The sequence below is a fragment of the Telmatherina bonti genome (genome assembly GCF_933228915.1).
Source record: "Telmatherina bonti genome assembly, chromosome: 16".
Lineage (NCBI taxonomy): Eukaryota > Metazoa > Chordata > Actinopteri > Atheriniformes > Telmatherinidae > Telmatherina > Telmatherina bonti.
Window position 1 is genome coordinate 9,512,444 of NC_136614.1, and position 11,691 is coordinate 9,524,134.

Below are 11,691 nucleotides of genomic sequence, written 5' to 3' on the forward strand. Positions count from 1 at the left end.
TATCTTTAGTTATATATTTATTTTATGGTATTATTTATGATGTTTTATTAAAATGTTTACTTACTCATTATCTAGTTGAATTTTATTTTATTCCCGTCTTTTTCTTTCTAAAATATTTTCCACTAATTTCCTACCTGCATTGTATTTGATCTGTCTGTAATTGCAAATATATTCAAGCAATAGGAGTTTAACTTTTATTTGAATCAGTATATAAAATCCTGAGATTTATGGCAGCATGGAAGCCCTTCTTAGTTAACTGTTTAGATATTTTAAAGAAAATTACACAAGGCATAAAAATGAAAGAGGTATAGGTATTATTAACAAAATAAGGCTTTTATCTCACTGAATAATAAACTTACACTCGTCTTTCCTATTTAAGAGTAAGCATTTAGAAAGACCAGTGATCCATCAATCAATACCATGTGAAGCTGTTCTTGGAGCTGCTGTAATCAAAGTTGGATGTGTTGGATAAGTATAAAAGGATTACACCACCAACTTCAACATTAACCCCATGGCCAGGGTGTCATGGCATGACACCCTGGTTTGCCACATATACATTGTTTTCAATCCAACTCAACTTTATTTGTACAGGACTTTATTAAATGCATGTGCAAGATGAGGCCGGTTTATCTGCAGTAGGTTTCATGCCCAAGACAGGTCAGTGTACATACAAGTAGCATAAAATAAATGAGATTAACATGTTTTGGAAGCTTGCAATTATAAAAACAAGTTGCTATTATTAAGCATAATAAATTATGCTTTAGATACTGATTATTAAAAAGACAAGAAGATCAACAGTTGTGTTTGTTTCTTATGTTAAGTCTGGTCTCTGGTCTGGTTTGTGGTCCGGACTCTGGTTTGATCTGATGTCTGGACTCGGATCTGGTCTGAGGTCTCTGGTCTGAACTCTGGTCTGATGTCTGAACTCGGATCTAGACTTGGATCTGGTCTCTGGTCTGGGTTGTGGTCTGGACTTTGGACTGGCCTCTGGTCTGGTCTCTTGTCTGGACTTGGATCTGGTCTTGGTTCTGGGTTTTCGCCTGGACTGGGATCTGGTCTGGACTCTGGACTCTGGTCTCAGTAATAATCCCAGTTTTTCTTCCTTTAATTATAGAAGATGTAGTTTCAAGCAGGTACCTTTACACAGGCGGGAACCAAATCCACCAAAAACCAGTTTCAAGCCTCCATTTGACCTTGTGTGAAGTCCTGTGGAAACAAGAAAAAAAAAGTATTTAGATTCCTGAAGAAAGGTGAATTCATGTACTTTTCAGACACATTAAGTTTTTGTGCATTGGTTTCAGTATCGGAATTGGTATCTTTATCTGTGTCGGTATCCGTATCCGTATTGGGACCAGTATCAGTATCGCCGATACCGGCTTGAATTTTAGCAAGTATTGTGTCACACAATTTTCAGTACAAAAAGATGTTGATATGTGTCAAAGGATAAATATATCTTTATTATTTGTAAATAAATGACTCAGAGTGTCTCGAGGGAAGAAGTAATATTCTAAACAAACTGTTCATCCCGACATCATTCAAACCATCCATGAACATTTGTACCTGGTCGCATCTTCTGAAAACTCATAATAATTATAAAGTAAGAGACTTTAGAAACCAACCAGTCAATAAGTAGATACATTAATTAGATAAATCATCATGTAAAGGTTAATTAACAGTTTTCTAAAAAGAACAAGTCAAAGTTTCCTTCTCTGAGTGCTTTAATCCAGAGTTATTCTCCCTCCATTTCTCCTGGTTACACAACTTCTGACACATCTGAATTCTGTCATTTTATTTTGTTGGATTGCTTCCTGCAGGGAGTTTTATTTTGAAAGTCCTCTCAGTAAGTATAAGTTTCATCTTTCAGTCGGTCAGACCAGAAGTTTCACCCTCAGCAGAGTCTAAGAGGAGTCGCTCCACGTTGCTGTAAAGCTCCGGCTGGGATGGCAAAATGGGGAGAAGGAGATCCTCGATGGATCGTTGAGGAGCGAGCTGACGCCACAAACGTCAACAACTGGCACTGGTCAGTGGGCTGCTGTTGTTGTTGTTGTTTTATTGATGATCAGACCTGATTTCCTCTCAGGATCCAGTCTAGATTCTGACTGACTCTCTGTAGGTCATGTGACACCCTGATGATGTCATAAATGTTTATAACAAACAAATGTCTGTTTACAGAAAAGTTTACAGTCTCATCAGAGTTTAGGTGAAAAACACAAACAGAGGAATCATGTGGGTGTAGACGGCTGCATTTTGGGCTAAAATCATCTCTCATATCAGGAGGAGGCGTGGCAGACACATGTCACTCAACCTGTTTCCATAGTAACAATAATATCTGACACCAGCAGAAGAAGAACCATCCAGAATGATCTGTGTGATATATTTGGATCAGTATTTTTGGTGTGTGTGTGTGTGTGTGTGTGTGTGTGTGTGTGTGTGTGTGTGTGTGTTATGTGACCCGGCAGTTAGTTGACACATGTGCAGTTAATTTTAAAAGCTGTGATGTCAGAGGTGGGGGCGGGGTCAGGAACAGCCGAACCACTCACACTCCTCCCACCTCCATCAGGACAGAGCGGGACGTCTCCTCGTGGTCGACAGAGCGCCTCCGTCAGCTTCTGCTCAGCGTTCGGGTGGAGGGACCAGAGGGAGTGTGTCAGGTGACCGATGTCAGCAAGCTGGATGGAGAAGCCTCCATCAACAACCGCAAAGGGAAACTCTTCTTCTTCTACGAGTGGCAGCTGAGAGCCAGCTGGCTGGGTGAGTGATGTCATGATGATGTAACAACCTGAACACAACCAGCATGAAGGTGCCAATGATGTCATCCATGATCTGTTTACCATCCATCCATCTCTTCATCTGTTCACACCATCTGTCCATCCATCCATCCATCTGTTCACTCCATCCATCCATCCATTCATCCACCCATCCATCCATCCATCCATCCATCCATCTGTTCACTCCATCCATCCATCCATCTGTTCCATCGATCTATCCATCTGTTCACACCATCCGTCCATCCATCCATCCATCCATCTGTTCCATCGGTCTATCTATCTGTTCACTCCATCCATCCATCCATCCATCCATCCATCCATCCATCCATCCATCCATCTGTTCACACCATCCATCCATTCTTCCATCCATCCATCCATCCATCTATCCAACCATCCATCTAACCATCTGTTCTCACCATCCATCCATCCATCCATCCATCTGTTCACACATCCATCCATCCATCCAACCATTTGTTCACTCCATCCATCCATCCATCCATCCATCTGTTCACACCATCCATCCATTCTTCCATCCATCCATCTATCCAACCATCCATCTAACCATCTGTTCTCACCATCCATCCATCCATCCATCTAACCATCTGTTCTCACCATCCATCCATCCATCCATCCATCCATCCATCCATCTGTTCACACATCCATCCATCCATCCAACCATTTGTTCACTCCATCCATCCATCCATCCATCCATCTGTTCACACATCCATCCATCCATCCATCCATCTATCCAACCATCTGTTCACACCATCCATCTATCTATCTATCCATTCATCCATCCGTTTACACCATCCATCCATCCATCCAACCATCTGTTCACACCACCCACCCATCCATCCATCCATCCATCCATCCCTTCTGGGATTAGTGAGTCTGTAATGAGCTTCATCACACAACAAGATGAAGTCTTAATGTTTCCTCATCCGACTCTCCATGATCTAAGACCTGAACTTGAACTGTGTATGTGGAACAGTTCTTCTTCTGTGGTGCTGACTGCTTCCTGTGTGCAGGAACATCCTGCAGTGGAGTGAAGTACAGAGGATCAGTCGACGTGGCCAACCTGTCAGATGAGAACGATGAAGATGACCTGGATGTGAGTCTGAGTCTTGATCACACACACTGACATATCGGTAGCTGTATTGATGTGGAGTTTTCGCCTTTCCAGATTTCAGTGTCCCTGTGTAAAGACCAGCCCAGTACACCTCTTCTGGACCTCATGAAGAAAAGTGGCATTAAGGCGGTCCGGAAGGTTCTGGGAGAGTACGTTCATCAGCTTAAATCAGGTCTGTTATCTGAAAGGCATCAGGAACAGCCAGTCAGAGAAGAGAATAATGAACCCAGTAGTAACAGTGACCTCTGACCTGACAGAGTTTAGTCAGGGAATGATCCTTCCCACTGCTGATGGACAAAAGCTACCCGCACCATCACCAGCCAAAAAAAACCAAGTCAAGACCAGCAAAACTCAGGTAGGTCCCAGCCTTGGTCCTGGTCCAGCTGCTTTTAAGACCGCGTGGACCTGAACATAGACCTCTGTGTATTTTTCTACAGATTTGTCCTGCCCCAAAGTGTTCAAATAGCCCCACCCCCTGTCCAATGGGCGTCCGTATCCCAACCTGCAACTTTAACCTGAAGGAAACGTTCCAGACGTCTGCAGATGAACTCTACAGAACCTTCATCAACCAGGAGGTACCAAACAAGACCTGCTGGGCCACAGTAGACTTAGACAAAAAGGGCAGGAAGTGGTACTTTCCAGTAAAGCTGGCAAGAAAAGACTAAAACGCTGAGGAATGCTTAAAAACACCTGTTGAGGTCATTCAACAGGTGAACAGGTTGACTGGAAACAGGTGGGTGCCATGCTTGGGTATTGAAGGAGCATCCTGAAATGGTTCAGTGGTTCACAAGGATAGAGCGAGGCTGACCACTTTGTGAACAACTGCGTGAGCAAAGAATCCAAAAGTTTAGAACCATTCTTAATTTACCATTTCAGGAATTTTTCACTATGTACATTCCAAAATATCATTGAAACATTCAGAGAATCTGGAGAAATCTCTGCACACAAGCGGCAAGCTAAAAAATCAGCATTGAATGTCCGTGACATTCGAACCCTCAGATGGCACTGTATTAAAAACCAAAAACCGTTGTCAGGTTAAAAAGTTTGTCTCTACAAGTTCAAGATAAAACTCTGCCATGCAAAGCCAAACACACCAATGTTCAGGAGCAGCACCAGCTTCTCTGGACTTCAGATCATCAAATGGACTGATGCAAAGCGGGAAAGTGGTCAAACCATTGTATTCTGTTTTCATTTGTTTTATACAACGTCCCAACTTCATGGGTTAGTCTTGGAGTACTGACGTTGTTCTGTTGTCCTGATGTGGTTCTGTGGTCCTGATGTAGTCTGTAGTCCTGACATAGTTCTGCAGTCCTGATGTAGTTCTGTAGTCCTGATGTAGTTATACAGTCCTGATGTAGTTCTGTAGTCCTGATGTAGTTATACAGTCCTGATGTAGTTCTACAGTCCTGATATAGATCTGTAGTCCTGATGTAATTGTGTAGTCCTGATGTAGATCTGTAGTCCTGATGTAGTTCTACAGTCCTGATATAGTTCTGTAGCCCTGATGTAGTTCTACAGTCCTGATATAGATCTTTAGTCCTGATGTAATTGTGTAGTCCTGATGTAGATCTGTAGTCCTGATATAGATCTGTAGTCCTGGTGTAGTTCTACAGTCCGAATATAGATCTGTAGTCCTGATGTAGTTCTGTTTCTCTGATGTAGTTCTACAGTCCTGATATAGTTCTGTAGTCCTGATGTAGTTCTACAGTCCTGATGTAGTTCTGCATCCCTGATGTAGTTCTAAATCCTGATATAGATCTGTAGTCCTGATGTATTTCTAAAGTCCTGATATAGATCTGTAGTTCTGACGTAGTTCTGTCTTTCCAGTTTGTCCAGGTGTTTACTCGCTCTCCGGCTGTTGTGGACGGACAGAAAGGAGGACGGTTCCAGCTCATGGATGGTAGCGTTAGTGGCGAATTCACTCAGCTGGTAAGGTCACAGCTACCTGGCCAGTCAGTAAGTTTGTATCTTATCACCATGGTAACCACATCGCCAGTCCTTGTGTAGGTACCAGACCAGAAGATCGAAATGAGGTGGCGCTTCAGGTCGTGGCCCAGTGGTGAGTCTTCCTGTTAGGATCCTTGGATGTGTTCGTGTCTTACCTGCTGCTGCATTCAGGGACAGTCCAACATCTGCACTTTGTTTCTCCCCATCAGAGCACTACGCCATCATCAGTCTGGAGCTGGAAGACCGGGGAGACGAGACAGAGCTGAGGATGGAGTGTCGGGGAGTCCCTGCAGGACAGGAGGACTCTACCCGGGAGGGTTGGAATAGGTTCTACTTCCAGGCCATCAAACAGACATTTGGATACTGATCCAGAAGCTGGACCCTGGATTCTGTCTGGCAGGTTCAGGATGAGACTCTCTAGGGAGAAGCTCAACATTTCCTCTCAGGAAGTAGTTGGTCCTGATCAAAAGGGATGGGTCGGCTTTTATAAATCCTGCTCCAGCATCTACAGTTCACATCTCCAGTAGATTAGTTTGGAGGACACAGAGGGGTCCAGGACACATTTAGTCCAAACTGCCCAATCAGAACCAGATGTTGCTCCTGTCAGGTGTGAATAAAAGACTGTTTTTTGTTCCATCTTGCTCCTCCCGATGTTTTCAGCAAAAGCTGTGTGGAGTTAGAGGAACAGTCCAATGTTTTTATCTAGTCTCAGGTCACTCCAGCTAAAACCGCTGCAAGTCCTGAAACAGAGTCTAACCTCACTGTCCAGCAGGCTAAGTGGGAAAGCATAGAAATCTACTGTTAGACACATCTAAAACATATCTCAATCAACCTCTCTGATCCTCATCATCCTCCTGAGACAAACAGCAACCTTCTAACAGTTAAAAATGTTAGAAAGTCAGTTTTAGCATTTTTGTGGAAATGCTAAAACTGCAGTCGCCCCTCCCCCAAAAAAGGGCGTGTCCTTTTCATTGACTGGTATCTGATATCCAGCAGCAAGAGTGTAGCACAACCATGAATTTTATCCAGCAAACACTTATTAGCTTAAGCCCACTTAACCTTCATTAGCTGGTTATCTACAGGTTAGCTTGGTTAGCTCTTCGCTACAGCTTGGAGTTTGATGGGTGTCAATCATCCACCCCCACACTCTCAACCCCACATTTTTGCTCATTTTTGTATTTTCAAATGTAAAATCTTCCAAGATGGTGGGAGCCGCCCACTGAGCTTCAATTCAACCCTTCAGAAACTTACAGGTGACGTCACAGAGGCTCCGCCCACTTTTTTAATAGTCTGTGGTTGGAGATCAGTCTGCTATCCTGCTATTTTTTTGTCATTGGTTGCCATGGTGACTCCAGGTATCAGATCAACATAGATGTTAATTGAACCAACTCAGCTGATCTAGAGTTTCTTTTAGACCTGCTTCCAGGAAGAGGTGCTTGTCTGGTTCTGAAGCTGCTCCAGCGGGTTCTGGACCAGGCTTCATTATGGGGTCCTGGTTCTGGTTCTGAAGTCACAACAACTGGTTTCAGCTTTCAGAGTCATTTATTTAAAGGAATGTTGTGTTTTCTTTTTACCTCATAATTCTTTTTACATCAGAAACAAATTCAGTTAAAACACACACACACACACACACACACACACACACACACACACACAGACACACACACACACACGTATGAGGCTGATAAAAGTGTGTGATACAAAAGTACACAAACTTGAACATCAGGAACTTGGATCAATAAAAAGATCAGTGATCAATGAAAACATATTTACACAAAACAATTGATCTCATCTAAAAGTCAACGAGCTTTAAAGCCACGAGTCCGGTGTGAAATTCAGTTGCATCACATCTTCAGTCTGGACGGAGTTTATTCACAAAGGTCAACGGTGCTAAAAGACTTCTTCTTCTTCTGCCTCACAGCCGTAATCTGAAAAACAAAACAAAGCAAATCAGTCAATCCATCCATCAATCAATCAAGACTTCATTGGATCTCTTCTTGTCCAATTAGAAAGAAGCAACAGAATCAATACATGAGGACGTTTGTAGGCATCACTGACATCATTATGAGGTCACATTCGCGACCTTTAACTGGACTAAATGGTATAGAGAATAAATCAATGAATGGCTGATTGGTTGGTTGATCACTACGATCAGAAACATGATCAGAAATGTTCCTGTGAAGATCTTTGGAATGGAAACCTGGACAAACCTCCAACCAGCTGCAGAGCGCTGACACACTCTTCCTCTACCGCCTCCTCCTCCTCTTCCTCCTCTTCTGCAGGGGGCGGAGCCTCTTTGGAGGCAGAGACTGTTTCTGAGACGGGATCAGGAGGCGCTTCAGCCACAGCCTCTGTTGTTGTTTCTGTTGCCATGGTTACAGTGTTCTCGACCTGAAACAAATCACGACACATCACACAGAACAGGTGAGGCTGGAGACATGCGAGACAGTTGGCAGGCGTACGACTGAAGACTCAAGAGAGACACAGGTGAGACAGGAGATACAGGTACGATAGGAGATACAGGTGCGACAAGATGCTCAGGTGCGACAGGAGGCTCAGGTTTTTACAGGACACTCAGGTGAGACAGGTGTTTGTGTTGCTGTTTACCTGAACAGGTGATTTCTTCTTCTTTGGTGTGGATGAAATGAGGCGTCTGAACCTGAAACAGCAGCAGAAGAAGAAACACCAGGATGAAGAGGAGGACTGAAGACGATTGCTGATCTATATGATAAAAGATGGACTCAGTAGACGGGACCTCTTCCCCATGATGGTTGTGTTGGCGGCGAGGTCTTGACTGGCTTCGCTGGTTTTCCTGCGACGGCGGCGGTTGAGGCGTTTCCTGGTGGCGCTGGTATCTGGAGGCTCGGAGGTGGATGTGCTCGGACTTCCTGTCCCTCTGTTCAGGTCTCTGAGGACGTCGTAGTTTATCTTACTGGAGATCTTCTTCTTCTCTAACATCTTCTCAATCGCTTCGCCAGCGGTCGACGCCTCAATCTGCTCCCGCTTCCTGTATTTCTTCTTTTTCTGTAAAAAACAAATGCATTGTAGGTCAAAGGGGACACAGTTGGAGCCCTTGATCTGGAGGCTGGGAGACCCCACGCTTCCCTCACCTTCTCCTTGTAGGTCCCCTCTTCCTTCTCCTTATTGATCTTGTCCTCTTTCTCTGTAAACACAAACAGGAAGGATCAGCACCTGAAGCAGGTGAGCAATCATGTGATCAGGCCATCATCCCACCTTTCTGCTCCCTCAGGTATTCCTCGTTCTGCTTCATCCACAGTTCCGTCTTCACCTGGACCTCGGTGTCGTTCAGGATGTACTGCAACATGCAGGACAAGTGTATAGGAAAATTGTTATGAGTTTGGTTTGTATTAAGTATTAGACATATATGCATTGATTTGCTGTGATCCTGCTGTGTTTTGTGTCTATGCACAAAGCTTTCTTTAAGTTATATGATCCTTGTCTGGAATATGCAGACAAAGTCTGCATATTCCTGGTTGACCAGTTGTCTAAAGGTTAGGTTAAAGGTAATAAAGTAATATAGTGAGTGATTGATGCTTAGTGAGCTCAGTTTAGCTTTGGAGGAGAGAATGATTGTTTTCTGTGGTCTGCCCAGCAACTAGGAGGAGTTAAGCATGGTTTATAATCGGGTGTTACTCCAGCATCTGCAGAGAGAGTTCTCTCTCCAAGCTCCAGCGTGTGCTTGTATTAGTTTATAATAAAATGTTCATTGTAAGAAGACAGTTGACTCTTAGATGTATTACAACTTCTCAAGACCAGAGTATTTTCCACCACACAAGCCACTCACTTCCTCTACACACACTCTTTCACAATAAAAGTCTAAGAAGCAGCTTTGACAAAAACAGGAAGTGACATCATGTTGATCACAGGTAGCATTACCTGACAGATTCCTTACCTTATCTATCTCCTGGTCATCGATACCTTCCAGGTCCAGCTCTCCACTCTGAGTCAGGTCATCTGGAAAAGAGCAAGTTGGCACTCTGACTCTGCAGTGATGTAATGATGACCTCGTGATGTCACAACTTACCGTCTGCTTTCCCACCATTTTCTGACCCATCGAAGGTCTGAAAGGTCTCCTGGAGGCCCAGGCTGGCAGCAGTCTGCAGTTTTCCCAAGATGGCAGTCAGAGGGGTGGCCTGACGGGTTGGCCCCGCCCCCTCCGTTTCTGGCTCCGCCCTCTGGTTACAGACGCCATCATCTGGCTTTTTGCCCAGCCCCCCCTCCTCCTGGATCACCTGGGACAAGAAGTCCTGGGTCAGGTGTTGGGTGGCAGCTTGGAGCTCGGCGTCTTCGTTCTCTATCTCTTCGGGCTCAGAGGGGGGCGACTGAACCTCCTCCTCTTCCTCCTCAGGAGCTAAAAACAGAGAACGTAAGAACTCGCCTCCATCACAGCCTCCATCTTGGGAAGAGATGTAGAATCAGAACCCACCGACTTCTTTGGTGTAGGCGGCGTAGATTCCCCTCAGTTTGGGTCGATTCTTCTCCAGCTCGATCTCAATCTCATCTTTGTAGCAGCTGATCTCTCCTGGTGGAACCACAGTGGGTTAATGTTCCAACATAGACCAGCCTCTTCGTGGTCTGCTAAACATCGCCGGTTCGGGTTACTGACCTTCCACCTCGTCCAGTTTCCGGGACAGCTCCTTCTCCAGCTGCAGAGGGACACAAGCACCCACATTACTCCAGTTTGTTTGTCTCCACTGGGATCTGAACGAATCCAGTGGGATAGTACTGCGACCAGGTTTCTTGGCCCACTGGTCATTATTAGATGGCCAATCAGAATCCAGACCTGAACCAGTGGATGGACCTACAGAGCATGAAGTTCTACCTGCTGCATCTTGGCTTTGTGCTGTCCCGCAGTGAAGGAAGGAGGGTCACATTCCTGCTCCAGGTCTACTTTCATGAACTCATCGATGGTCAGCTGACTGGTGGGCGTGTCCTCAAACTCTGTCAGCCTGTCAGAAAAAAGAAGAAAGCGGAGCTCTACTGGGATGTACTGGGATCTGCTGAGATTTGGTGGGACCGACTGGGATGCACTAGGTCAGCTATGTCACTAGGATCAAATAAGATCTGCTGGTGGTACTTAGATCTACTGAGATAGACTGGAATCCACAAAGATAACAGGAATCTACTGGGATGAACTCAGATTTATTGGGATCCATTGGGATCTACTAAGAGCGACTGGCATGTAATGAGATATGCTAAGATTCACCGGGATTTACTGAGATCTGCGGGAACCAACTAAGTTGGACTGGAATCTACTGGACTGGAATCAAGATGTACTGGGATCTGGTGAGATCTGCAGAGATGGTGTGAGACCGCATTCCTCACCTCTTCCTCAGGGTGGTCTGGCACACCTTCACCACACTGATCACCTCCTTCACTGAACGCCGAAACTTGTGCATCCGAGCTGCGACCAGGAGAGCTGAGGAGGAATAGGACGGATTACTGTCTGTGCATGTCTCATGTTGCCATGGTAACGGCCTTTAAAGCCATACCTGCTCCACAGAGTCCAGACGGTCGGCGTCCCGTGTGCATCCAGTCTCTCTTCATCCTCTGAACCAGACGAAGAGCCGTCATGGAAACCTCATGAGTCTTCGCCCCAAATTCCAGCCTGTGAGCGAAGCGCGGGATGTAGAGGCAGGGATCTGACCGAGGGAGAAGGTCCGATAAACACGTCACTGAAACTCATCACACTCATCAAAAAACAAGATAACTCATCACTTTTGCTGAGGTGGGAACTGGTCAGTGACTGGGAACTTGTGAGGGACCCAGTCCAGGTGTGGGACCGGGATCTAGTGAGTGACCCGGAACCTGGTCCGTGACCCGGAA

The 11,691-nt window shown here is 45.1% G+C and overlaps 2 protein-coding genes across 3 annotated transcripts in view; one reads left to right on the top strand and one right to left on the bottom strand.

Annotated features, from left to right (window-relative positions):
- The first annotated feature begins 1,877 nt into the window (after positions 1–1,877).
- On the top strand, positions 1,878–6,478 carry ahsa1a (AHA1, activator of heat shock protein ATPase homolog 1a). The gene is made up of 9 exons (XM_079255523.1): positions 1,878–2,020; positions 2,561–2,751; positions 3,797–3,879; positions 3,952–4,069; positions 4,155–4,252; positions 4,335–4,472; positions 5,725–5,826; positions 5,905–5,956; positions 6,054–6,478. Exons 1-9 carry the CDS (start codon positions 1,941–1,943, stop codon positions 6,209–6,211), a joined length of 1,020 nt encoding a protein of 339 aa, XP_079111649.1. The 5' UTR covers positions 1,878–1,940; the 3' UTR covers positions 6,212–6,478.
- Positions 6,479–6,603: 125 nt separating this feature from the next.
- The window catches only part of brf1b (BRF1 general transcription factor IIIB subunit b), a 28,409-nt gene continuing 23,321 nt past the window's right edge, over positions 6,604–11,691 (bottom strand). Inside the window, exons 7-19 of one of the 2 annotated variants that reach the window (XM_079255522.1) lie at positions 11,358–11,507; positions 11,191–11,284; positions 10,688–10,814; positions 10,472–10,511; positions 10,292–10,387; positions 9,890–10,216; positions 9,758–9,819; positions 9,079–9,160; positions 8,955–9,007; positions 8,600–8,868; positions 8,452–8,503; positions 8,055–8,235; positions 6,604–7,772 (exon numbers count right to left, since the gene is read on the bottom strand). In XM_079255522.1, the coding sequence (XP_079111648.1) occupies positions 7,735–7,772; positions 8,055–8,235; positions 8,452–8,503; positions 8,600–8,868; positions 8,955–9,007; positions 9,079–9,160; positions 9,758–9,819; positions 9,890–10,216; positions 10,292–10,387; positions 10,472–10,511; positions 10,688–10,814; positions 11,191–11,284; positions 11,358–11,507 (1,571 nt within the window). In that variant the 3' untranslated portion in view covers positions 6,604–7,734. Of the gene's footprint in view, positions 8,236–8,451; positions 8,504–8,599; positions 8,869–8,954; positions 9,008–9,078; positions 9,161–9,757; positions 9,820–9,889; positions 10,217–10,291; positions 10,388–10,471; positions 10,512–10,687; positions 10,815–11,190; positions 11,285–11,357; positions 11,508–11,691 lie in introns of both variants that reach the window. The other variant, XM_079255521.1, reaches the window with a different exon arrangement.